This window comes from Eublepharis macularius, chromosome 1 (assembly GCF_028583425.1).
Source record: "Eublepharis macularius isolate TG4126 chromosome 1, MPM_Emac_v1.0, whole genome shotgun sequence".
Classification (NCBI taxonomy): Eukaryota; Metazoa; Chordata; class Lepidosauria; order Squamata; family Eublepharidae; genus Eublepharis; species Eublepharis macularius.
Genome location: NC_072790.1, coordinates 98,728,354 through 98,756,134, shown reverse-complemented (window position 1 = coordinate 98,756,134; position 27,781 = coordinate 98,728,354). Strand labels below are relative to the sequence as shown.

The 27,781-nt window shown below is 41.4% G+C and overlaps 2 protein-coding genes across 6 annotated transcripts in view; one reads left to right on the top strand and one right to left on the bottom strand.

Annotated features, from left to right (window-relative positions):
• FIG4 (FIG4 phosphoinositide 5-phosphatase) overlaps positions 1–24,017 on the bottom strand; it is a 139,038-nt gene extending 115,021 nt beyond the window's left edge. For both annotated transcript variants that reach the window (XM_054995992.1, XM_054996001.1), the window contains exons 1-3: positions 23,792–24,017; positions 9,444–9,542; positions 8,241–8,364 (exon numbers count right to left, since the gene is read on the bottom strand). In XM_054995992.1, coding sequence (XP_054851967.1) covers positions 8,241–8,364; positions 9,444–9,542; positions 23,792–23,854 — 286 coding nt within the window. In that variant the 5' untranslated portion in view covers positions 23,855–24,017. The remainder of the gene's footprint in view (positions 1–8,240; positions 8,365–9,443; positions 9,543–23,791) is intronic.
• Positions 24,018–24,821: 804 nt separating this feature from the next.
• AK9 (adenylate kinase 9) overlaps positions 24,822–27,781 on the top strand; it is a 159,613-nt gene continuing 156,653 nt past the window's right edge. For all 4 annotated transcript variants that reach the window (XR_008598410.1, XM_055001640.1, XM_055001631.1 and 1 more), the window contains exons 1-2: positions 24,822–24,925; positions 25,124–25,248. Coding sequence is in view for 3 of the 4 variants with exons in the window: in XM_055001640.1 (XP_054857615.1) it covers positions 25,129–25,248 (120 nt within the window). In the remaining variant the exon portion in view is untranslated. The remainder of the gene's footprint in view (positions 24,926–25,123; positions 25,249–27,781) is intronic.

Here is a 27,781-nt window from a genome sequence, read left to right as displayed (position 1 = left end):
TGTACCTGATTTTTGACTCTGTATACTACAAGAATACACAGTACAGTTTTCAAAACTCCTTTTATGGTTTCCAATATCTCAGTTTCCAACAACTCAGAAAACTTTAGATGGCAAAAACTGTCATTTGTGAATTATTTTCTTAGCACAATTTGGCTAGCAGTAGCATAGCAGGTACTTATTTTTTAAAATTGTATACTAAATCATTAATGAATTTAAATTAAAAATGTTCTTTTCAAAATGGTTGCTCACTTGGATTTTTTCCCAATTTGCTGGATTCTAAAAAGCTTTTACATCAAAGGTTAACCAAGGTGAACTACAGAAACCTTATCAATGTCTGACACTTGAATGTGGCTGACTGTGCAGCGATTATTTTTCTACACATGGTCCTTATTAGCTTCCACTTGGAAAAACTTTTCATCACCACAGGGTACAGAACCCCTGCTAGCAGAAGAAGAAAATATTATAGCCAAACTAGCAGCTCAGGTTGTTTACTGAGATCTGATGTTCTTTCAACATTCCATGATGTCTGATGTGATAGATTAAAGGAACTTTTCATTCTTTGGATTTTATTAGACCTCACTGTCATCTAACTACTCTTCTACCAGGGCTCCTGCCACTTGGCTTTTTGCTGTGGTACTATGGAATATAAATTATAGTTACTTACCTACAGACTGAATCACTTCATCTACTGTAATAACCTGAAAGCTGCAGATGTGTGTAAAATCAACAGCATGCACTTAAACCTTTTCTCCAGCAAAGCATATGGCTGTTGTGGTAATCTATCTGATAATAGGAAAATACTCCTCTTCCAGCCTTTCGCTACTATATCTTAGTAAACTGAGTGGCCACCATTGTGATCACAAAACAGCAAATCCAGGCAACTGGCATACCATGTAAGGAAAGGACTCTACATTCTTAAGGGAACTCCTCAGGGATGCAGAAAAGTTTTGTAGTTGATCTCATTCATTCACTTCACATCTAAAGAAAAGAACATTTCTACCCAAGAAGAAACACAGCCTCATGAGAATGGAATGGGCTACATGATCTGAGAAAACTGAGAGTCAGTTGAAGGAAAAAAGGGAGGAGGGAGGGGAAAATAAGCCCCTGAAAGCTTAAAGAATACCATTTTGGGGGAGTGTCATTTCCAGCATTTCCTCTCCTGAGAATCCCTGCAGGCCCTCAATTTGCTCTCTTCAATTTATACAAGAATTTGGGGTCATGTCTACCAACAATCTAACACTGATTTAAGCATGGTCATCAGTGGACTTAAGTACGCTCATCACTGCACTTATTTACAGCCCACATCTTCAGGAACAAAATTACCAGGCCATGAGGAGATGAAGGTCTTAGACAGAGGAGACAACAGCTACAGACTCCATCTGATTTTTCCAAGGTGAATATAGACTATTATCATGGGCTGGGCCAGCCCAAGCAGAGTAATCCAAGTCCGGTCCAAAGTCAGAGTGCGAGTCCAAAGCCGGGGTGAGCCCTGAGTCCAAAAGCCTAGTCAAGTGGTCCGTAGGTCGGTTACCAGTCAGTTCAAGGGCTACACAGAAACAGAGTCAAGGCACGGTCCGGAGATCACAGGGCAAGGCAAGGCAAGGTTTCAGTGGAGTGGTTGCAGCAGGACCAGGATTCCAACGTGTTGCTTCCATGCCTCCTGGTCTTCTGTGGCTGGGTTTTTTTATTATTATTGTATTTTTTTAAAACAAAAGGGAGTACAGAAATAAAGGGGTAAGAAGGGGAGAAAAGTCAAGACAAATATATGACTATGTGCTATAAAGGTTACTAAAATACAGAGTTCAAAAACCAAAACCTTTACCAATATTAAAATAGAGATTAATGTAATTATTAATTATTAAGCTTAACTAGTATATATTTTCCCATCTGTACTACACAAGCAAAATTCAAGCCTACTCCTGCTTATTATTTAATATTAATAATAATAAAAAAGACCTTGTTATTTCATTATGACTCCACACTATCTTTTTCCTTTTTAACAATAATAATTAATGGCAACATTACTACTTGTTTCTTGATATAACTGATTACCATGACCTTTAATATAAATATGAAATACTATAAAAGATTTTAACCTATTTCCATTCATTATCTTGAACAAAAAGAAATTCTTATATCCCTCCTGCATCTCTTTACCTTGTGATTATACTTTATTTTTCAATAAACGTGTTAACTTTATACAAATATTTCCAAATTATACAATCTGTTTTACCAATTATTTATCTAAACTACCAATTCTTTATATAATTAACTATCTCAAAATCAAATTATAAAATATATTAATATACAATTGCTTTCCGATTTACAGAATTAAAACCTCATAAATTTTATCCATTATAAACAAAATATCTTCTCTATTTCTCTTCAAATTTGTTGATAGGTCTTCTATAGAGATAATTCATCAACTTTGCCATCGCCTCATATTCTGACATTTTATCCTTCTGAATTTTTCTAGTGGGGCATTCTTCTTCTTTCCATTTGCTTGCCATTACTACTCTTGCGGCCATCAGCAAATACCAAGGTAGTTCATGTAATGTTCTATCGATGTTATCTGGTATTATTCCCAACAGCATGATCTGGGGTTTCATGGCAAAATTGATTCTTAAAATCTTCTGAGTCTCAGCATATATATCTTTCCATTTTTTTTTTACTTTTTTTGCATGTCCACCACATATGAAAGAAGGAGCCATCTGCTTCTTTACACTTCCAGCACAATCCTACATATTTCTTGTTCATTTTTTCAATGTCTTTTGGTGTAATATACCATCTAAAAACATTTTATACCAATTTTCCCTAAGTGATTAGCATGCGGTAAATTTTATACCCTTAGTCCATAAATTTTCCCATTGTTGAAATGTTATACCTTCTCCAAAATTCTGCATCCATTTTATCATACAAATTTTAACTTGTTGTTTTTGTATCATATTGAAGTAAAAGTGTATAGATCTGACCCAATATGCGATTCATTTTCTGCATGATTGTCTTCTCAAAATTAGTAAAATCCCTCAGTTGGCCTCTGTAATCCTTAGGGACTTTTTTAAATCTGGAGACTGCCTGAAGGTATGTCAACCATTGTATTTTCTTTCCTTCATCAAAAATTTGTTGCCATGATTTTATCTTTCCTTGAGAGTTTATCATATTTTGATAAGTTATAAAGTCATTCTCTTTTCTCTGATTCTTATCACAAAAGGCGTCAACTGGTGAAAATATTGGTGATGTCATAGGGCTTAAAGGTCTTATTCTCATTCTAATCCCAGATTTGAATCAAGCTGTCTCTTATCATACGAACCTTTTGTTGTGTCTTTGCTCTTCTTTTCACCCAAAGGTGATTACGTAGCCCATCAGGCAAGTCAGCTGCTTCTAAACGTATTAGTCCGTCCTTAGGAATTTTGATCCAGTCTGCAAACCAAACTAGCTGCTTTATAATATAACTTGATATTTGGGATTGCCAATCCTCTTTCATCTTGCAATACCTTAAATCTTACTCTTGGCTTTTTCCATTCCAGATAAATTGTTTATCTGTCTGTCAGTCTTTCAGTGTCTTATCTTTTATACTAATCGGCAACATTCAAAATAAAAAGTTAATGTTCAGTAAAATGTTCATTAGAATTGCAGAAATTCTTCCTATCCAGGACAATTTTAGCTTGGACCATCTTTCTAAATCTCTTTGAATTGTCCTTCATAATACTTTGTAATTATCTTTAAATAATGTTTCTTTTTGTCCTGTTAGATTCTGTGGCTGGGTTTTATAGACAGGCTGGGATTGCAGCCAGCTGCTTGGGGGTTATCCTGTGGTCACTCCTCATCGCTCTCAACCAGCAGCTGACGTCCGGCCAGGAGGCATGCTCTTTCCCACCTCTCCTGCAGCTCCATGCATTGCCTTTGTCTGCGGTGCTCTCTGGGTGAAGCTGGAGGTTTGGGCATCCTTGGCTGCGCTTCACCAGTGGTGTTGGAGCTGGAGGGTGTCAGTGCCTCTCGCTCAGCTACTGCTGAGGACTTCGGCCAACTGGTGGCTGAGCTTCACCAGTGGTGTTGGAGCTGGAGGATGTCAGTGCCTCTGGTTCAGCTGCTGGCTGTGGATTCTGATCCACCAGCGGCTGTTCCTCCTGATCACCAGCTTCTGTTGAGTCAGGGCTGGATAGGCTGGCTACATGAGGCTCCTTTTCTCTTGAGGAGTCCTCACTATCATTGAGCCCCATGACAACTATATTAAGAACAATCATCTCGCTAAAAGGCAGCTTCATGCTTTATGGCAGCAATTCTTAATGCAGTGTCTGCTGCTGGGTTTCCTGGTGCTTCCTTAATTCTTGAATTTTGGCGATAAAAGGCAAAAGGTCTTGAGTGGAACAGAAAAAAAAGGAGGAACCTTCAGACTGCTCTTTACTAGCTGGCTGACTAGCAAAGTGCTCAGTTTATTCCAGGCAGGTGCATCACAGCCATGTGACTTTAGCTGAGCCATAGACACGGACTCTATTATGTCTTTGGGTTTGGCAACCAATGATGCTAAGAATCTGTAAACTCATGATCAACATGAGAAGTGTATCTTGTGCAAAATGCCTGGCCCCCTTGCGCTGGCTTCTCTTTTGATGACCTCAAGAACGTAGGTAGGATTGTTGTAAAACCCACCAGTGTATGGCGAGGATGGGGTGAGTGGGGGAATAGTAGTAAAAGCAGGAAGCTAAGGTAGATCCTGAAGTAAAAGCTGTCCTGGAAGTTCTGCAGAGCAGGACCTCTCAAGTGTCCCTGAAGTCCTTGCTGAGGCTGCTTCCTACCACTACTTACAGGTGGCTGTGTTTTATCCTCACTTCTGTCCCAAAGGGAGGAATAGCCCATCAGTCAAGGATGCCTTCCTCCTCTGTGTAAGAACAGTTTCATTTCAAGTTCCAGCTAGACATGGGCACGAATTGAAATATGAAGCAAATTTCGTCACGAAGGGGGCCGTTTCATGTGTTGCGAAACAGCGTTTTGTGGGGCTGCAGTTATCACAAAATTATCACGAAATTAGCTTTTTGGTCTGTTTCGCTAGCTTCGTGAATGATTCGTAATTGCAGACAGGCTGGCCATCCATTTATTCCCTAGGCAACAAAGAGCCCAGACCTTTTGTTGCCATTGGAAACCCCAATCATAGCCTACTTACCCTTGATTGGCAGCTCTCCTAGCCATCTGGAGAGCTTCCATTCTGCCCTATGCAGCCAGGAGCTGGGGGTCAATCCCCTATGCAACCAAGGAGGTGGGCTTTCTGTAGCCAAGAGCACACCAATCTCACCCCTCCAAATTCTGTTAGACAGGTCTGTCAGCCAACCATAGACCTATTGTTCTGATCTATGTCAGTGTTTTGCTGGGATTGGAGTAGGAGAGTGTGTGGAAGGATTTGGGATTGTGCTTTTGGATGCTGCTGCTTTAAAGAGACTGAAAGAAGCCTCTTATTTCCAGCTCTTGGCCTTGTTGTCGGAAGGTTTTTGGTTGAGGGTGCCTTTTTTCCCACTACCCCACCCCACCCCTCATTCTGTCTTCCCGGCTCAGCTTCACCACGCCTGGTCCTTCATCCTCCTCTGATCCAGCAACTCCCAGTCCCTGTTTCAGTCATGCGCTCTGGCAGCACTTCCCTTCCCAATCAATGTATTGCAAACTGGGAGGGTGGCAGAGGAGAGCCTGCTGAAGTCTCCCTGCAAGTTTGGTATGAAAGGGGCTGTTGAAATGCCCCGGGTTCTGACGAATCATGAAACTAACAAATCATTTCAGCAAACATGTCAATTTTGTGAAGTTTCATGATTCGTGGATCGCGATGAAACATGAAACTCTCATTTCAGGCTTTTTCCATTTCATGCCCATGTCTAGTTCCAGCGCCTGGAACAGCATTCCTCTAAATTAATACACAAGCAGTGTAATCTTTTGCACCCATTAAAGTCAACAGGATTACACTAAGAGAGCTCACTAGTATATTGTCAGGGCTTGCCGCCGCTGCCGCTGGGCGTGGCACTGGGCGGTCTGCTCCTGACGTCACAGGGGGGCCAGGGATTCTGTAGGACCCTGCTCTGTGGAAGGAGGGGCGGTATACCTCACCCAGACTCCCTCTCAGTCCACTCGCTGGCCTGCTCAACCTGGCCTGCTTACCCTCTGCGTCCTCCTTCATCTCCTCCTTCCAGAACTCTCCTCCAAACCTCCACCCTTGCATCTTACTGCTCTCACTCCACATCATCACTCCTCACTCACACCCACCACCACAGGGCTCTTCCCAGCCAGCTTTTATAGGGCTTCCTTCTACTGCCCCACCCCTCTTCCAGCCTGGCCTTGGGCTGCACCAAGCAGTTGCAGCTGGGGTAGCTGATCTGGCCCCACTGACCAGCACCAGCTGTGCCTTGTTCTCTGGCTGCCCAGCCTCCCTGCCTTGGCTGATTGCTGAAGGCATGTCCAGCTGCAGTCCCCTGGCTAGCAGCCCAGCCTCCCTGGCAGAGCTGATGGCTGAAGGTGGGTCCAGCTGCGGCTCCTTGGCTGGTTGCCCAGGGCTTCCTGCAGAGTGCCTCCAATAGCCCCACCTGGAGTGGCTTGGCTTTTGGCAACTCCAGGGCCAGGCTACTATTTTCTAGCTGGGGCAGGGCTTTGGGTTGTTGGGGCTGCTGCTGCTTCTCCTCCTCAGGTAAGGTCTCTGGGTGGGTGACTGCTGGGCTCCCAATCCCTCTGCCCTTGCCCCCTTCCGCCTTGCCTAGCCCCCTTTCCCTCCCTAGGGGAGTGGGACTCGCTGGCCTCTCTCTGTCTCCCCCTGCCTCCTGAGGCCCTGGGCTTTTGCTCCTTGCCCCTGGCACCGGCAGGTTCTGGCTCCATTTGCCTGTGGGAGGGGTTGACCTGCTGTCCCCCAGCTGCCCCCTCTGCCTGCCAGTCAGACCGGTTGACCTGCTGTCAGCTGGCTGACCAGTTGACCTGCTGTCTGCTGGCTGCCCCCTCTGTTTGCCCATCAGCCCGGCTGACCTGCTGTTCCCTCCTACCAAGTCTGGGGGCTGGGACCCAGACCCCGGACATATATTGCAGCTGAACCTGACCAAGGCTTTCTTAGCTAAGCAAAGCCTTGATCAATCTCACTTTCAATTCTCTGTAAGAGTACTTGAATCTGCTCAGGATTGCACTTTTAGTTTATTAAGCTGGGAGAGCTCAGCTCCCAGTTTTGGAAACTGAAATGACATTGATCTGGACTTGCTTAGGCATGTCTGAGAAACAGAAAAAAGTTCCTTACTTTGGAAATCTCATCTCCAATCAAGAGACAACTTATTTTGTAAGTTGATACATATTTCTTCTCTAACCAGAAGATGGTTTTGAAGAGGGAACCACTTTGGTAAAGTGTTACGAGAGTATACATGCCAAAACAATTCCTGATCTGGACAGTCTGTCTGCTTTTCCTGTTAACAAGCGTTGGATTAGACAGCTGAAAGGGACAGAGGGAGATACTTAATATCTGAAAGTCACTTACACTATGGGATGTGATTTTTTATGTATTCAAACAATAAGGTCAACAACAAATGGAGAGGGGAGATGACACTGGAATGAAGCCATGAAAAAGCAATCTGAGTATGTGTAGGCACAACCAGCATTTTTGCATAATTGAGAACATATGTGAAATGTTTGAATACAAACTGTGCCAAACGTCAACTGCACTGATACTACTTATGTAGTTTATAAGCTGAAACAATACTGTGACTTAGCGTTTCTTTTGTGAAGGAGAAGGCACTCCCCTTGGTTTGGAAACTGATACCAAAATGCATCATCTCTTCACTAAAGCAAAGACCTGGTACTGCCTCCCATGGCAGCTATATTATAACCACCCCTTCCCCGTGGCAGCAATTTGAATTTAAAAATTCCAAAAGGTTCAGCAAGGTCGATGGCTTCTACTTTATGGTAACCAAATGGAAGCCACTATTGAATGTTTCCTGAAGGCAAGCAGCTTAAGAAATGGGATGGGATACTTGAACTTAAAAAGATCAATAATTACAAGTTAATAGGGTATTACTGGCTAATGTTGCCTTTTTGTTCTCACATGAAAAGTGGCTGTTAAATTCTGATGTACTAGTCCAAATTACTAGTATCCCCTACTTGATATTTTGGAGAGGAAAGCTACGTTTTTAAAAAAATTAGCTTCATATTTTATTCCTATTTGCAATATCTTGATAACATTCTAATATACACAACCTAGCTGATCTTTTTAAAAAGGTAAATAAGACTTTCCTTACCTACTATACCAAAAGCAGAGACTGCTCGCGATAATCCTGAGGTGCCCTTCTGTCCAATTTTTGTCCTGTTTCCCAAATCCAAACGGCCAAGCAGTTCTCTCACCTCTTGCTGGGTATATACATGCTTAAAAACCAAATGTGCAGTCACCATCAAAAAAGACTTCCTTTAAAATGACACTGAATAGTTGCATATAAAGATCTCTATAAAAAAGAATGCATCTGTTTCTTATTGGGAAACTAAGGAGTACTGAAGAATACTGTTATTTGTCTATCTTCCTGTTCTTTTTAAAGAGTATCCTCAGTAGACAAAAAAAAATTGTAAAGTTGACTTAACCTGGAATAATCTTACAAAGTTTAATTAACCGTAATTCACGTAAAACATACTAAAGCATTTATTTCTTGCACTTTATTAAAATACTACTAAGACTCACAGAAGTATATATAGATTGTTGTATAGTAACACAAGCAATGTATATCTACACCAGTGGGTTTTTACATTTGAATCAGGATGGGGAAATCCAAATAAATGAGCTGGATCCTGCAACCTATCAGCAGGAAGGGCTGATGATTGCAGATCTTTCTCATGTTCCACTCCCCCAAGTAGCCACTTTTCATTGCAGGTAAGTTTATCTCAGGGTTCCAGGATCTATGTGGTCACACAGGTTGGGAGGCTGGGGGAGGGCGGGATAACAAAATTACTGTCTCCTCTATTAGTATAGCCATTGTTAGCAGATCTCCCCCAACGGCTCTCACAGAAAATTTACATCTGTAAATTTAATAGCAGAAGAGGAAGTATGCCTCAATCTCCCACTCCACATTTCATTATAGCATAAGAGATGGAACTCATGAATCACCCCTAATGAGTCCCACAAGTTTCAATTCCCATGTCACAGCAAAAACAGGCCCATGTTAAAAATGTATGCACATACACATTTTTTTCTATTTGACATAATTTCCCAGGACACATTCTCTTAAGAAATCATTTCAAGCTACAGTAAAAAACAAGTCTCTTTATATATTCCAGCTTAGCTCCTCTATTAGGAAACTATCTCAAATAAGAAATATGGCATCTGTAAAGCAACTTGCTAAAAGAAAAATAGTTTGAGTAGTTTTAAACTCAAAGGAATACAGCATGCTGAAATATTTAATCATTCTTTAAAATTGTTTTCTGTGTCAAAATGCCTCAAATGGTAAAGTACTCACCCTATCATCAATAACAACTAAATCCTTTGGTTCTGTGCGATCAATTTTCAAAACACGGTATTTGGTTTCTGCATGATTGCTCCCAACAAGAAAATACCGCTAGATTTAACAGAAATAGATATTGTAGCAAGTTAAAGACAATGATAAAACTACTATTAACACAACCATAAACATATCAACCAGTGGCAGACAAAATGTCTCTGATAAACACAAAAGCATTCTGAAGGGTAAAAGTAAAAGCTTTTATTCTAAGTACATTTGTACATTACATACAAATTCAATCTGGCAGGTTATATAGAACCAGTTGCAAAGCTCAAGAGAAAACGATCAACATTTGAAATAAAATCCCAATTTTGCATTATATTTTTCTTTCATAGAAGAATAAGCAGACTGGTGGTGTCCTAAACAAGGCAGACTCCATCAGCAATCTTGATGATAAGTTTTATAGAAGGCTGGTTATTTAAAACAGTGGTCTTTGACCTCTGCAGATATATGACCCACCTTTAACCCAGTAAGATGCACACCATATGACAGAAAGTAACATTATATCACAGCAATGTGACAGGAAGGAAGAAAAGCCAATGTTATGACCTCATTAGTATAAAGACTAGGACCATGGACAGCAGACCAAAAAAAAACCTGAGGAGGGCACATGAGCACCGTAAGACATACCATATTGACAACCATATTGAGAAAAAGTCAACACAGACAGGTTTGGGGACCCACATGCTCTCCCTTGTCTAGTACAATGTGGCTTTCTAACACTCCATGCTTGCAGTACAGTGCCCCCATATCCATGAAAGGTCAGCCTTCTTGGGGAGAGGGTGCTCAATGCCATAACCTCATGTACAAAGGATCGGAGTCTTGACCAGCAGTGGTGAGGATCTCTGCACCACAAGTACGTGTGTAGCACTGTGTGTGTGTGTATAAAAATCTAGCAGTGTTCTTTTCCGTAAGGAAGGTACGTTAGTTTGAGTGTAACTATGATCTGGGAGACCCAGGTTCAAATCCCCACTCTGCCATGAAAGCTTGCTCTGTGACCCTGGGTTGTTGTGAGGACAAAATGGACACGCAGAGAATGATATAAACATCTTTGTGCCCCCACTGGGGAGAAAAGTGAGGTACAAATAAAGTTAGTCATAAATACCATAAGCACTATGCACCATAGAAGATAGAGCAATAACTATTCCTGCATGAAAACATGATATATGTGGTCTGATCAGGGCCTCTCCAAGGAAATGCACTAGATCTGTGCACCTGGCCAGGCCTTTTAACCTCTAAATTTTCTCCCGCTGATTTTTGTTTTTATGCATTTTATTGCTGTTTTATTATTGTTTATTTATATTACAAAATTTATACCCTGTCTTTCTACCTTTACAAGGGCTACCAAAGAAGCTAATAAATTAAAACATAATAAAACCACATCTTAAAAAACATCAAAAATAACATCATTGAAACAAGTAAAACCAGAGCTAAAATACATACAAGCTCCATAAAAACAATTAAAAAAATTGGGCAGGAAGGAGGGATCACTGAGGGAACTCCAAATGAAACAAAACGATCTTCACTCAATGGCAGAAGATGGCAACAAAAGGCAACAGAATATAATTGATGATATTGTTGATATTATTATCATTGTTTCAATCCATCCATCAAACTACATTGCTAAAAAGCATATAAATGGAAATAATCTGTTATTACATATGTAGAATTGATATTATTTAAAATATACTGCAATTTGTACTGTGACTTCAGAATAGTTTGAGGCAAAAGCCTACCTAAATAATATTCTCCCTTCTGTCCTGATTATATTAAAATATATATCATAATGGACAGCGTTCCACATAGCTACAAGTACTCTTAGTAAAATAACTCAGGTATTAAACAGAAAATTAACTGTTGCCATCTAAAAGTTGCAAAGATAAATTATCAGACTACAAAACCAATATTAAACATTCCAGACAGTGTACATATGCAGTTACAAATTATTATTCTAATTTTTTAAAATCCAAAACATACTGGGCTTAAGATGCAACCTTCTGCCAGCAAAGAGGTATGTTCCAGCATCAAAAGAGGTGGAAGACTACACAATCAGTGGACAGGAACTCTGGATCCAATCCAGCAATTATGGTTAGGGTTTATTTTTAAATGTCTAATGGTATTGACCTTATGACTGCTCTTTGAGACAAATCAAATGTCAGCTGTTTTTATAATTTATTATCAGCAATTTTTTTTGCACTTATGATACCCTAAACTTTTTTTTAAAATCCCAAATGGCATTTACTACATTTTCTGTTTCTGTCTCCTCGATCTTTAGGCAGATTTCTAGCCAGCTGTACCATATACATTACGTGACAAAAGAGCAAGCAAAACTGAATTAGCTTCTATACTGAGCATAATTGACAGCATAAACAGAGTGCAGGACTGGATAGTGGTGGGCTGTTCTTGCTTTTTTAAACCGACACTGCTGTTTCGCAGAAAACAGCCTGCATGTTATTAATAACACCAACAGTACAATTCTATACATATTTATATGGAAGCAAGTCTAACCCCATGATTCTAACTCCATGAAAGTTAAGTAAGCACAGGGTTACAGCCTTGCTCTTGCAATGAAAATGATAAAATAATGAAAGATGGTACCTTGCTCACAATTTGCTTCCCAAGAAATAAAATCTGATCTGAATTTTTCCCGCAAATGGCTAACCTGATTTTAACAGAAGTGGATTAAATCCCCCAATTCACTATCAGCATACCTCTTCCAAAGAGTTAATTTTAAGTCAGCAGCAGCCACTCAAAGAAGTGGTCACCTGCCCACTATTTAAAAAACCATCCCTAGAAAAACGTGATTTGGACAATTATTTCCCATCTTCCCTTTCTAGGCAAAGTGATTGAGAGAACAGTAGCAGACCAGCTCCACACTTTCTTGAATAATTTTGTGGTCTGGACCCTTTTCAGTCAGGTTTCAGGCCAAGCTATGGGATCGAGACAGCTCCAGTGGCTTTAGCTGATGACCTCTGAATGTAGACAAAAGCTGTGCTTCTTGGTTGTTCCCCCTAGATCTATCTGCAGTCTTTTATACAGTATATCATGCCATCCTGTTAAGGCATTTTGAGGGAGAAAAGAGTATCAGGGGAAGTGCCTTGGACTGGTATAAATCATTCATCATGAAATGGACATGAAAGGTTGTTGGAGGATAGCTATCTTCAGGGTAGGAGTTATCTTGTGGAGCACAATCTTATGCCCCGTTATTCAATCTGTATGTAAAGCCTTTATAACTCATTTGTAGTTAATGGAATCAGATGTCATCCATGTGGATGACACCCAGCTTTATATCTCTTTATCCAAATCCCCCTCTACAAGTCCCAAATCCCCCTCTACAAGCTGCCCAGCAACTGTCATCAATTGGCATAAAGTGACCAAACTGAAACTGAATTCATATAAAACAGAAGTGATGCTGTTTGGGATACTATTGTGTACCATCTGTTGCTGTAAGTATACCCCTCATATCAAACTGCTTATGTTTTGTTTCAGCATTGTTTTCCAGCTCTGAACTGGATTTCTGCTTGTTTTCAAATTTCTGTTATCCTTTCCCTATCGTATTGTTTATTGAACATCTCAGCCATTAATCATTACTATGTAATCTGCCTTGCATCTCAGTGAGAAAGGCAAATGATAAAAAACATAATTCTGAAAGCAAAAAAAATTGTGCTGACAGCTCAGAATCTCACAAACCTAAAACTTTTTGTTTTTGTTTGTTGTTATTTGTATTTTAAGAACATAAGATGCCTGTTGGATCAGACCAGTGGTCCATCTAGTCCAACAGTCCTACTGTTTCACACAGTAGCCAGTCAGTTACCCCAGAAAGCTAAACAAGGAACAAAGACCAAGGCCTTCCCCTTAAGTTGCCTCCTGGCACTGGTATTCAGAGGTATACTGCCTCTGAATGTGAAGGTTCTCTTTAGTCACTATGAAGCAGTTTGTGTGTAATATGCCCCCGGGTCGTGGAGAGTGCCCTCAAGTCATAGCTGATTTATGGCGTCAGTGGGGCTTTCATGGCAAGAGACTAACAGAGATGGTTTGCCATTGTCTGCCTCTGCAGCCCTGGTCTTTCTTGGAGGCCTCCCATCCAATTACTAACCAAGGCCAACTCTGCTTCGCTTCTGAGGTCTGACAAGATCAGGCTCACCTGGGCTATCCAGGACAGGACAAGATAACCCCTAACACATTAATATTTGAAAACATGTTATCCCCAACACTTTCTAAAAAATTACTCCTGTTGCTCATACTATACTCCAAAACTCTGACATATTAAGTGATACATCTAACCCCTCATTTTGTTTTGCTGTTAACAGGGAGGATTTGATTTAAACTGAATCAGTTAGTCAGTAAAACTAGATTTAAATCATGGTTTTCTACATAAGGACTCCTCACAATTAGCTTCTTGTGCAGATCTATTCTACACCCAACAATCTTCTATTCATTGAATTTTTTGAAACTTAGCACTTAAGAGGTAAGGGGTTGGTTCTGTGTACAAAGATTTGCAAAGGAAGAATGAGATTAAGGTCTTTTTCTAAACTGTGTATGTTATTTTATAACCTTTTTGCTGTGAAGAAGATTCGTGATCTCTGCAGACACAAATTCACAGTTTTGAGAACTGTAAAACCAAGCAGCTGTGATATCTTCTAGATAGGAAAACTGCCCAGTAATTTTACAGAAACCTCTGAAAGAGCATGGCATTGTGAATGGATTAATGGAATTCGTTTACCGAAAAAATTAAACATTGCATGAATATACAGCCTCATGCTACATAATTAAAAACTAATCCTTATTTCATGATGATAACCTTTGGACTATAATGTATCTTAAATAGAAAACTATCTTTAGATAGATTTTTGTTCAAAAAACATTTTATTTAAAAAATCTGATTTAAATTAAAAAATCCAATTTAAATTTTAAAATCTGATTTTTAAATTTTTGTTTAAAAATCATTGATTTTTATCCACCCTGTCATACAAAAGCCTGTAAAATATTTTATGGATATCTTAGAAAAAGAGATAATTATGTCAGTATTAAACAAATCAAAAGTACTTGTCAACATTACAGTCAACAACTGCCAAACATTTTCCAAGATTTAATTAAGCTAAGCTAAGGTTTAATTGTATATGGCCAAAGGCCATCACAATACAGAGTTAAGAACAGTAAAAAGATTTAATTAAGCACTGATGAAACCTCAACAAGCATGCAAATTCTATCCATTATTCACAAAAAGGAACATACAGCAATTGTACCTATTTTATTAGTTCAAAGAAAAACACTTGAGTTTTCCAAGATTTCTGTGTCCCTAAGAATATTCTACTCAGCCTCAGTGAAAGCATCGTGGGTGCTCTGTAACCACATCGCTCCCTACAAACATAGGCTCCCTTATTCATTGGTGGGTCCATGGTGAGCATGAGGGCTCTTCATGCACAATGAAGATGTGCTGATTTATAACACTGTAGAGAGGGAGGAAGCCAGGAGCTCAGGGGGAGTCTCTACTGTGCTCACAAGCAAGCAGTCTCAGGATTCGCTGAAGTGATCTCTCAGAATTACTCATTTATCTGTGTCTTGGTTTTTCATTATCAGAATTATGCACTTCTCCCAACAGTGCAATGATTTGTAACAGAATTCTTTAGCTAAATATGAGAATGTGTTGTTTCTTCAAGTTATAAAACAACCATTTTGATTGAAAGAAAAAGTTCACTGTCTCCTTATGGGAAACTAAGTGCTCACAAGAAGAGATGTTAACATTGTTCTACTGCATATTAAGCCTACCAGTCTAGTATCCCTAAAGCAATAAAAGCCACTGAAATAAATACAAAGGAAAATGGAGATATATGCTTATGCTTGGCACTTTTGTAAGATGTGTGTCTTGGCAATGTTCTACACACTATTCATACAGGCTGAGATGCAAAAAGGAACCACATAATATGCATGCAGCATGATCCTGTGTGTATACACTCGAGTGCATAACCGATAATTCTGTGTATTTTTGTAAACAGTTCCATACAGCTTAAGGGGAGGGACTACAGGAAGATTGTTGATAAGTTCTGATGTAAGAGGGAGAAACCAATCTCAGTGGTAAAGTGTATGCTTTGAACACAGAAACACCTAGATTCAATTAACTGGAGACCTTAGGTAGCAGAGCTGAGGAAAGAGTTTTGCCTGAGAAAAAATCAGTAGCCAGTTAGAACCCTAGGGTGGGGTGGATGGTGGCAGGGGAGGAAAAGTGTTTAGGGATATGTGGTAGAAATAGAAATCTGGGGTACAATTTAAATATATGCAATACTTACATTCTTCGCAAAGCTAAATTTCTTTGAGAATATGAAATGTATTATATACAAGGGAAAAAACGTGCACTATTGACAGCAAAAGCAACTGAGCTCAGGGGGAACAAATCTTTCCAATACAAATTTCTCTTTCTTCATTGTATTTTTAAGGCAATGAAAGGCCTTAAAAGTATTCTTTGGGAAGAGGGAACTTGGTTTGGACAATGCAAGCCAGGGATGCATATCCTCTAACATAATTTCTACCTTGATGCCCCACCCCCTTCTTCAAGCTGTGCCGCTTAAAGGGGCCTCGAAAGAGGGGGGAGTTACTTGGTCTTGGGGTACGCCTGACCTGTGGGCTGTGCTCTTTGAGCCCAATTTTCCTCCTAAGGAACCATTCAGCAGTGAGAGGCCCTCACTATTCATGTCATGGGATGTTGGGTTCACAAGACACAGAACCTCATGTGCATATAGACTATCCCCATCCCCTGGGATTCTTTAAGATGTGCAGCTTGGCTCCTAATAGTGTGGAGGTTGAGAAGGGGGGAAATGAAAGAATGCTTTAACATCTCCCCTCCCCCTTCCAGTGTTTTTCTGTAAAAGTGGGAGCTCTATCTTTAATGGAGGTGCTCTTTTGCCAGCCTCCTCAAGTGCACTCACTTTGAGGTGCCTTCATTTGCCAACACGGGAAGGAGTAACAGCTTCAATGTCACATAAAATGACACAGTTCAATACATTTAAGCATATTTGAAAATATGAATGTTTTAGTTTTTATTCAACAACAATTTTTCCCTAGTGTTAAAGAAGCAAGTTGCTGAACTTTAAGGTACCTAAGTACACCTTACTTTTTTCTCCACTAGGAAATTAGAGGTGGCAGGGAATCCTGAAAATAGAGACCATCGACATTTTAGAAATCAAAGACTTTATTTAGATCTGCAGTATCATGTGCAAAAAAGAAAGATTTTTAGCCTCAGAAAACATCCAAGTCTCAAATGAAATTAAGAATCAAAGACTAGCAATAGATGGAGAAATTCAGGTATACTTTATAACAATGGTTCCCAACCTTTTTGGTCTCATGATTCACAAGTCCAAATTTACTTTGTATGGTGGCCCATCGGAACTTCTCCAGGAGACTGAGAGCCAAACTAGATGAAAAACCTGCCATGTGGAGGACACTTGTCAGTTTCCTGCAAGTTTCCAAGGGAAATGTAGTGAGAAGAAACCTCTGTCAGGGAGAAGAGGGAGAATTCCCCCTCTCCCTGTCAGAGGTTTTTTCTCTAGGTGTCTCATCTAGTCTGCTCAGCTCCCTCTCGCCTCTGCCAGCATGCTTGGCTCCAGAGCACATTTAGGGGAGCAAGAGGAGCGTGTTCCCCTTGCTCCCTTGCACTCAGAAGCAAAGTGCACTGGCAGCGATGAGAGGAACAGGGAGCCGATCCTGTTGGCAGCTCCCTCTCCCTTTCCCTGCCAGTGAGAGGAGGTGGTGCTGGGTTGAAAAGATGCAGGAAGATGGCAGATTTCAGCAAAGAGGTGGGTGGCAAATGGCTCAGCGCAGTATCTCCCATAGTAGGTAGAGGGCAGTGTAGCACTGCAAGGGGCTGGATAAGAGGATGGGCTGCTAAAGAGCAGTGCCAAGATAGAGCCTAAGCTCACACATGCAACTTTCTCTCCTACTCTCATTTTCCATGTGCTGAACAGCTCCCACCTTTCCCCCCTCCTTCAACCTACTATTGGAAACTTACTAGTTGCGAGACAGGACCCCCCCCCATTATTATTTTCAAAGGGGGAGGGGGAGGTAAGAATGTGGGAAGCTAGAATGGAAGGAGAGGAGAGGAAGAAAAGGGTGTAAAGGCAGGAGCTGCCATTATGGCTGGCTGGCCTGTAACCCACTTTCAGACTAACTTTTGGGTCCCAAACTCAACAAAATAGTATCATAAACTCCTCAATAAAATAGTGTCATTATACAATCCTATAAATGCTAATTTGGAATTAAGTGACACTGAACTCTGTTGAACTTGCTTTTGAGTAAATATGCAAAGAGTGGAACGCAAATGTCACAGTAAATGCTTACGATTTCATTGCTATCTGAATAATCTTTAAAATCAGTACAATGCATACCATTTATATAGCACTATATTCTAAGCACTTCATGTACAAAGGTTTGGAGTCAAAATACTATTAATGGAGCTCACAAACGAAAACTTAACTTCCTTCCCCGTCCGACTCTACACCTAATGCAACCCTTGGGATTCAGGAGTTTCCCAGGAACAATGACGGCTGTGATGTGGGAGTCTGTAGTGGGAGAAGGAATTGGCAAAAATGGCTCCTCTTTCTGCCAGAAGGTGAGGATTGTATCTAACTTGTTATCTTGTAATCCTGCAATATACCTACAAAGTGCACTGACTTAGAGCCAAGCTACAAGTGACACCTGACACAAGGTGGACACATGTCAGGTTCCCGAAAGTTCTGACAGGAAGTGTAGGAGTCTTTTCTGACCACTGCTGACAGCTCAACTCCTTCCCAGCCATTGGGGGCTAGAGTTTGCCAAAGGAATTCACATAGTTAACAACATAAAACCCATCCAACTTGCAGAGGTGGAGGAAGAGTGCCTGCATAGAGATTGCTAGTATTTACAACATACCTTTATTACAAGCAAAGCCTGCCAGCAGCGGTGTACAAGGAGCTCACCTTCTGCCAGCCCAAGGGAGCCCCTAGCAGTTGCCGCTGCTCCAAGTCCCCTTACGCCGTTTTGCTGGTGGCTGGCAAAGCTGCTGGCAGCTGGGACATTTGAGAGTGCTCCGCCGGCAGCAATGCACGAAGCTTCCCGCGCCCCGTGCTTGCTTTGCCCACTGGTGGCAGTGCACCCCTTCTGGCCTCTGTGGCTCCCCTCCCGCCCTGTCTCAGACCAGAAACACGTGAGATCCAGCAGGAGATGGGGCGGCTCAGGAAGCTTTCTTTGCCTTGCACACCCCGTGCCTGCTTTGCACTCAACGCATCCTGCCTGACCCAATGAGTCAGGTGTCACTTGTAGCTTGGCTCTTAAATAGCCCAAGCTAGCAAGCTGTCAGCAGTAGTCAGAAATGACGCCTACACTTCCCTTCAAAACTTTCGGGAACCTGACATGTGCCCACCTCATGTCAGGTGTCACTTGTAGTTTAGTTCTTAGATACCTCAAGCAAGCCCAATCTTGTCAGATCTCAGAAGCTAAGCAGGGTCAGCCTTGGTTAATAATTGGATGGGAGATGTCCAAGGAAGATCAGGGTTGCAGAGGCAGGCAATGGCAAACGACCTCTGTTATTCTCTCCCCTTGAAAAACTCAGCAGAGGTCGCAGTAAGCCAGCTAGGACTTGACAGCACTTTCCACCACCACCACCTATAAAGTCAGCAAGTATCAGTACCCCCCATTGTAAATGGGGGGCTGTGGCTTGCTACATTTGTGGCTCAAACAAGATTTGAACCAGCAGCCTCCCAGATTACAGCCAGTTCTCTTATCCATTATGCTACAAAGCAATTCAACTTTTTTGCTTTGACCAAATAATACTGGGACCAACATCCAGTTAGATATGCCAGAATGACATATTTTATCTTTGGCAGTACCCTTATTGTATTTTTTTGGAAATCAGTTAAATTTTGTTTTAGAAATACACCATAGACTGGGGCATTTGTATTTCTATATAATGTATTTTTCACCTACCACTGAAGTGTCTTAAATGGTCTAAGCCGAGTAGAAGTTGTTCCTGGGGGAGTGATGACCAAACCTGTAAAATGACATTCCCTCTACTCGAATTCTTTTGTGGTTACCTTCCCCTTCCCACACTTGTTATGAAGTGACTGACATATCTTGGCTATACCACCAAACTCAGGGCTTGAAATAAAGGAAAGAATGTTTCAATTTCAGCCTCTCTGGGATGCTTCAGTATGAAGGAAGAGCCATGCTCTGTGACTTCAGTTCTCACAGCTGAGGAGCTAGAGACACACTGAAACTTTTCCCCATCAGCCAACTGAAAAGCAGCTATCACCGGAGAGACTCCCAATGCAGTTCTGGCCCCCACCTGGTCTTCCTCTTTAGATTCAAATATAAAAAGAGACACAAGCACTAAATAATATCAAACACTCTCCATTCAAATGTAGATCCAAGGATTGGCAGACAAGCTGCACCCCACTGAGACAGAGGCATAAGATCAATGAGGTGAAGTAGTTTTCAAAAAGCAATAATGAAAATCCTGTACCAAGCAACCTCCTACTGCTGAAAGGAGAGTCGTATCCATACTTTGGATAAAATTAAGAGGTCTGTGTACAGGGAGTGCTTCTCTCTCAGGCACTATTTTAACTATACCGAATCCGGCAATGATTCCAAACAAATAGTACATAGCTTGAAACCAGGGGGTAAAAAACCTACCTGTGAACCTACTTATCATGGAGTCAATGTTAACAATGTTTCAGATAACACACAAAATAATCCAAAACAGCTGACAATCTATCTACACAATTCTTTATGTAACAGATTACCTTCATACAGTTTTGTACCAACAGATATACAGATACAAGACCGCTGTAGCTTTTTACTAAAGTGTAAGAAGACTAATAAAAAGCTGCATAAATTGGTGTTATTAAGTATTTGCTAAAAAAGAGAGCAAGAAATTTTATAACATACGAGAACTTCTTATAGAAATGATATGCTAAAGGACTGAACCGAGACCTCATTTCCATTTTTGTTTCTTTCCTGTATATGCTTTTGATTAAAGTGGGTCTAATTTTAGTATCAAACAAGCAGGTTGCCTACAATAACTTACTGAAAACATCTTATTTCTTCCTGTATCCTTTCTCCCTCACTATATCCTCTTTTACTTCCTTGGCAGCCCCCACAGCATTTCCTTTTCCTGCTTCTTTCTCATCTATCTACCAACTTAACTTTATCTTCCTAACTGTCTTCAGCTTTCCATCTTTCCCTTCCTCTGGAAGCCTCCCCTAAGAAAAGTCTAGCCAAGCAGAGCCAAGCTACAAGTGACACCTTACACAGGTTGGACACTTCTCAGCTTACCTCAAGTTTTGATGGGAAATGGAGACGTCCTGGTTTTACAGCTTGGCTTTCCATTACAGCTGCAAGACCAGGATGCCTACATTTCCCATCAAAACTTGAGGGAAGCTGACAAGTATCCAACCTATGTTAGGCGTCACTTGTAGCTTGGCTCTCATCAGTCACTGCCACTGAGTTCTCTGACTGCTGCTGCTGGGTTCCGCCAAGTTGTGTGATGGCTGCCACAGCTGAGCCTGGCAAAGTTGTGTGGATAGTAACTGTCTCTTGTGAATCCTTGTCTATCAGGGCTGTTTTGTTTTCCCAAACTACCCCTGCCTCTCTCCTCCCCTCCCAGTTTTGTTTTATAGAAACCAAGGCCTGGAAGTCAGGGAAATCTTACTGTGGTTGCCTAGCCTCTCACAAGATGGCCCTCAGTTCTCAGAAGGTAGTCTCAGGGGGCATTCTTTTCTTAAAGCTACAGTTGTTTCTATTATTTTGGAGTATTTTAATTCCACAATTTATTTAATTTTTATTTCAGATTTTTCTGCAAACCTGAGCAATCTAGGTTCGTACAGAACTCTCCCCTGTCTGTCTCTGGCTCCATTTTGCAGATTTTTTAAAATCCATATTCATTGGCCTGGTTTGGAATTAGATACTGAGACAATAATATGTTTGGTTGAGGATAAAACAGGTCTCAGATATGACTTTCATTCTGGATAAGTATCAAATACATCATTTTTACATAAAAATACATAATAATTTATAATTGCTATTATGATCCTCAAAGACTGTAAACTTGATTATACCAAGTTAGAAGCCCAGTACTATGCACAAGTACTTAGAAATCTGTCCACTCAGAGAATAATGAAGTATGGGGGGCACCTATTCTTGACAGCTTTTTAAGTTTTACCTAAGTAATTAGAACACAATTAATGGACTCAGCATAAAAACTTAATTCCTCAAAAGAGTAAATGTCAGATAATTCAAAATACACAGAGAAAAAAACAGTGACTTTGAATGAACTTCACACCATCAGCACGGAAACTTCAATGGGAAGAAGGGGTTGGGGTGGTCTGGATCAAAGTCCAAGATCCAAACAAAATAGCTCAAAAATAAAAAAAAACCTAGATCTTTATTACATAAATTTTAAACAAATTAATTATAGCTTAGAGAGTACCCCTTAAAAGAAAAACTTTCCATGTACATATCGCTAGAATTCTTCCACTTAGAATTTATTTATTCTAATGGAAAAAGGGGGGTGCAACAGGGCACAAAATTCCACCATTATGCCTCCCTCTTCTTTGTATAATAATATTTTAGTACTTTGATTACGAACACACCAATGCCTGGATAAAGTGACAGGCTAAATGTGAGGAAATGGGTAGCTGAAGCTTTTCATTATATGAAGGTAAATAACATCCTATCATTTCTCCAGACAGTTAGCTACCTTAATGTTTCAGTAAATGGGAATAAAGGGAAAGCATATGGCCGTTCCCTTATTCCTCACAAACCATTATAATCACAATCCAGCACGACTACATTGGCAATGGAAAGTTGGGCTGCAACTCAAAGTCCATGGAAGTCAGTAGGCTTGCAAAGGTGTATTTCTGCTTAGGATGGCACTATTAGGAAACTCTCATGGATGGAAGATCAGAAGCTGACTCCCAGGTGATCCCTCATCAGCTGACAGTCAGCTTCAGATGGCTGCAAGTTGCTTGTTCCTGTGAACAGATACAAACAGATTGCAGGCAGCTGACCAGCACAGCTTTTAATTGGACCCATTATCCAATTTCACTGTGTAGCAATTTTCCTGGGGTGGTGGGGTGTGTGCAAGCCTGAGTGAGAAGCCTTTATCATGATCATCACTGGCAAGCAAGGTGTGTGCCAAACTGACAGGTTTGCAAGCATCCCTATGCAAAAGAAGCTGAAAGTAGAACACTAATCATATAAGTGATATGTTGCTAAATGACCAAGCAAGAAAAAATAGGTGCAAAGAAACTTGTAGTTGTGAAAGAAAAGCTAATTGTATTTCTTTAAGAATAAAAAGATTCTTAAAGAAATATAAGAGCTCTACTTTTAATTTTATTTATACCTCACCTTTTCAGTTTTTGTAACCCCCAAAACTGATACATCATTCTCTCTTCTATTTTATCAACACAACAACCCTGTGAGGTAGGTTAGGGTGAGAGAGGGTGATTGTCCCAAGGTCATCCAGTAAGCTTTCATGGCACAGCAGGGAGTCAAGCCCAGGGCTCCCAGATTAGAGTCCAACACTCTATCTACTATATCACACTTGTTCTCTACCAGATCAGACCAAAGGTCAATCTATCTCAGATCTCCATATCCAGCAAGTCAACCAGATGCTTTTTTCAAAACTCAGATGATCATGAACACCTTTATTCAGAGAAATGCACTGCCTCAGAACATGGAGGTTTCATTTAACTATCACATCCATCCTCCCCCAACAGTTAATCATTAATATTGTTTTGAACTGTATCTCTTGCATTCTTTTTGTTGACTTAGGGTGCCTTAAACACGGGATAAACAAGAGACAAATGTCTAAATAGCCATACAAAATGCATGCCTGCCAAAACACAACCCTCCTCAACAGCCCTCGCTGTGATTGCTTCTGCTATATGGTGTGTCCCGTACATCTGAGCTTACAGCAACCGAAAAGAAGCTCTGACAACTATCCTAGGCATCTGATTGACAATAAACCTACGGGCTAGAAGGCTTCAAGTTGCAGAGAAAGCTTCCACATGCTTGGTACTTAACAGTTTGCGGTGTAATCTATGCGCAACTGAAGGATATTGGCAGCTTCTTAACAGCCCAACAGCATACACGTTTATTCAAAAGGGGGGGGGGGTGTTAGAACGTGATCCTAAAATACCAAGTCCCGGTGGAACTTCCGAACACAGGCTGTAAACTGCACTTGCTGGGCTCCTACGGCTCCCTTTTTATTCTGCGCTTTAGCACCTCCGGCAGTCAAGCAGCGGGAGAGAAGGGCAGGCGTCGGGAGCGCTACTTACAGCTCTGGTCTCGTACAGCACCAGCTTCTGCACAGAGCTGATGATCGGCGCCGCAGCGGGCATGGTGGGGGAAAGGGAGGGGTTTTCTCTCAGGCTGGGGCACAGCGCCAGCCTTCCTGGGCGACCCTTCTTTCTCCTTAGGGGGGTGGCTCAGGCTACCGTCGCCACGGAGAGGGAGGATAGCGAGGACCATAGAGCCACCTTCCCCTCCGCTCAGTCAGCAAGACGCCCGATGACGAAAGGAGGCCGGAACAGCAACTCCACTCCCCACCAAACCAGAAGCGGGTCACCCCAGAAAAAAATCGTGCGCAGTCGCAGAAGAATGACGAAAAACTGAGCGAGTTCGCATGGTGGCGCCTGTTGCCGCGACAGCCATTTTAGGTTTGGGATTCGTGCCCGGCGTCGAGGAAAGAGCGTAGCGTCTGTAGTTACGCCTTACCTCCGATTGCGACCGAATAGGGTGGGGAGGGAGGTTATATTGTGTTGGTTGCCGCCGCTAGTAAAGCGCTGAACATTTTGAATCGCCCTAAGGGTATCGGGTCAGACGCGCACAATGGCACGGAGCCTGACCCTATTCCCTCGACGTTAACCGCCGCTGAAGTCAAGTCCCATGAAGTGTGTAGTCGAGGAGTGAACGGAAGCATCCCCACATCAACTATTTTATTTCAAAATCTTGTGCAAGTCACCTTAAGGATCTTTCTCAGAGTAAAAACTGAAACAAACACCTCCCGCCAACTTGAATGGGATTCTTGCCTTCGGCTTCCCACCCTATTCAAGAGACTCCGTGAATCCCGAGGCTTCCCGCCACAAGCTCTTCCTCCGCAGTTACAACCACCTTGGCAGGGTCGCCACTGATCCCAACCGACGCCCTGTTCAAAAAAACCAGGCTCGCGAAGAGGGCCGCCCTCAGCTTCGTTGATTGGGTGGAGCGAGCCGGTAGTTCGACTGCCGGGAGAGGAGGGGCGCGTGGCGGTTTCCGAGGTGACGAGGGATACACAAATCTCTGCAGGCGTTCCTGGCCCGCTGGAGCTCTCTCCTTACTCCTGATTTGCGTATTGAAGATTACTTAACGCAGATTAATTCCAGAGGGTGGTAGTGGACTCTAGGCCGCGAAAGTTTATGCTAGAAGAAAAGGTATGCTTATTAAGGCGGATTAATGGTCACTTTAGAAAACTGCCTTTGGAAAGGGAAGTCTAGCTACCCTCTGGGGACTGACCAGTGGCTTTTGATACAACACCTTCATTTTTTTAAGGGTCAGAATACCTGCGTACTTATAAATCAAGCACTCTTATGATATAGTGATAGACTTAATATTTTTTCTTCCTACTGTAGGTGTAATGATGGTATCTCCTCGGGAAGAGCAATCTTATCCCTTTGTAGATATATATGATGAAGATGAAGCTGACAAAGCGTTTCTTATGTCAAAGCCTACTTGCTTCCTCATCCTTGGAAAACCAGTAAGACAGAATTTTCAGTTTGATTAAACTTGCACCTTATTCTAATGTGAGGTTTGAAATTTACAGCCTTATCATACAAGTTCTCTTCACCAACTTTGTTTCACAATCACTTAGTGATTACTTTCTAGTGGTGTGGTGTCATCTTTGGTTGACTTAAAATTTATTGTTTATTTACTAGTTATTAATATTTTAACCATACTTTCTACCTCTTTAGGGTCACAAAGGCAACTAACAAATTAAAACATAAAGATTAAAATCATATTAAAAACCATTAAAACCAACATGCTAATACATCATTAAAACAATTTAAAACCAGAGTGTAGAATACGTAAAAGATAAAACAACAGTTAAAACTTTGGGAAAAGAGAAGGGAATGCCAAGCAAAACAAAAGAAGTCTTCGCCTGCTGTCAGAGTATGGCCACAGAAGGGGACAGACAGGTGAATCTCTTGGGGGGGGGCAGCTCCTGAGTTTTGGTGCCATGGCCCAGAAGGCCCTCTCCCAGATGGCTGTCTACCTAATCTCAGGAAGTGGGAGCACCTGCAGCACCTGCTGCAGCACCTGCAGCAGGCTCTCCAAAGACGGCCACAGTGGTTGGGTAGGTTCATATGGGAATAGGCAGCCCTTCAGGGTTTTTTTTAATTTGCTTCATTTATTACCTGCCTTTCTTCCCCGTGATAACCCAAAGCAGCTCCTCCTAACAATCCTGTGAAGTAGGTTAGATTGAGAGTGATGAGCTGGCCAAAAGTCACCCAGCAAGCTTCTGTGGCAGAGTGGAGATGGTTGGTGCCAAGCCATATAGGGCTTTAAATACCACACAATTAAAATAATGCAGCAGTTTCCTTTAAACAACAAATTTGATTTTTAAAAAGGATAAGTTTCATGTATGCTTGTACCTAAAGGTAACAGATCATTTACCAATCATTGTACATAAGAAATTGGGAAGAACCTCTGCATGATGACTTCTCAGCACGATTATTGCTGTGGTCCATTATGTTCTTCTTTATCATTTGAAAGGCTTTTATGGGAGCCCCAGCTGCCAGCACAGACAGAATGCATTAATACAGAAACTCACCATGCCTGGTGCAAGAAAGGCATGCCATACTGTGTGCTGTGGTGTTGGCAATGAAGAGAAGCTATGACATGGAGGCAAATTCCAGAAAATGAAGGATTACTTAGAAAATGAATGGGATGTAAAAGGGAAATTAGTAATCTTTGATAACTACTGAAAGATAGATATTAAGTGACTTTACCTGTAATCAAAAAGATTAGATGTAAATTAGATGTAATGATCAGGGATAGAACGGTTCTAGCGCTGTTGGAAGTCAAAATAAAAGGGGGAGGGAGGGGTGGGGGGCATACACTAGTTAAGGGAAGAATAATTAATGTTTTTGTATTGGATGTAAATGCTAACCTACCAAAATAAATAAAAATTTTATTAAAAAAAAAAAGACGAGGCAAATTCCAGATTCCTCCTTTGACCCTTATTTCCAAGTAGTCTTACTTGAAAGCGTCTCCTTGGTTTCAAAACGATTGCATTCCAAATAAGTGTTTTCATTTCTAGCCAGCCATTTTGATCTCAAGCGTGTTACTCTCGGAAGAAAGCTGTGTTGATTTCTATGGGAGCAGGCTATTATATAATTACAGTACTTTGAAGCCTTAAGAACCTTCTTTACCGCTGACTGGGTGACATTTCTTAAAAATAATGTAAAGATGGTATTGTAGAATATTTGTCTTGTCTCAATGCTAAACATAGATACGATCCAGCAAGCCAAGCTTGGTACACACTGACTGGTAGAGGTTTTTTGTATTTGTTTCACTGTAAGCTACTCTTGAAGCCCTGTGAGAAGCTCGAAATACCAGTTGTGGGACTGCTTTGTTGAAATATATGCAAGAGTAAGGCCGTAGTTGCACATCAAAAGAACACTGGGATGCTTTCATAAGGCAGTCTGGGGAAAACTGAAGTACCAGCATAGTGTTTTCGCCAGTTTTTTGGCTGATCCCATTTTCCTTGCCACTTTCCAAATAATGAGTATACCTGCTGCCATAGCAAATGCTGATTTCTTTGTTTATAGTGGGCTATCTTCCTTTCACTTGTCTAAAAGGTACTCTTTGTGTAATTGTGAATTTAAATAATTATACAATACCTGTCCCAGGAGGAGGCACTTTGTGATGTAAGTGCTGCCCAGCGAATCAGTACTGCCCAATACACTTCAAACTGGCAAAATTTGTTTCTCCCTCAATACTAGATTGTACATAGGACGGCAGTGTAGAAACTGTACTTTGCAGGTGAGTGCTGAGTCGGGGAGGAGAGTGAGGAGGGGGCACAGCGACAAAAACACACGGACACAGTGTTGGAGGTAAAGAGGCTACAACTTTATTGAGATTACAGCTCGGAGCAACGATGGGCATAGGGCACAGATCCAAGCATCGGCTGACCTGCCTGCCAAGCCGATGACCCACACGCCCCCTCAGACCTCTGCTGAGGTGGGGAATCATGGAATGGCAGTCAGTGAGATGCCACGTGGGTATAC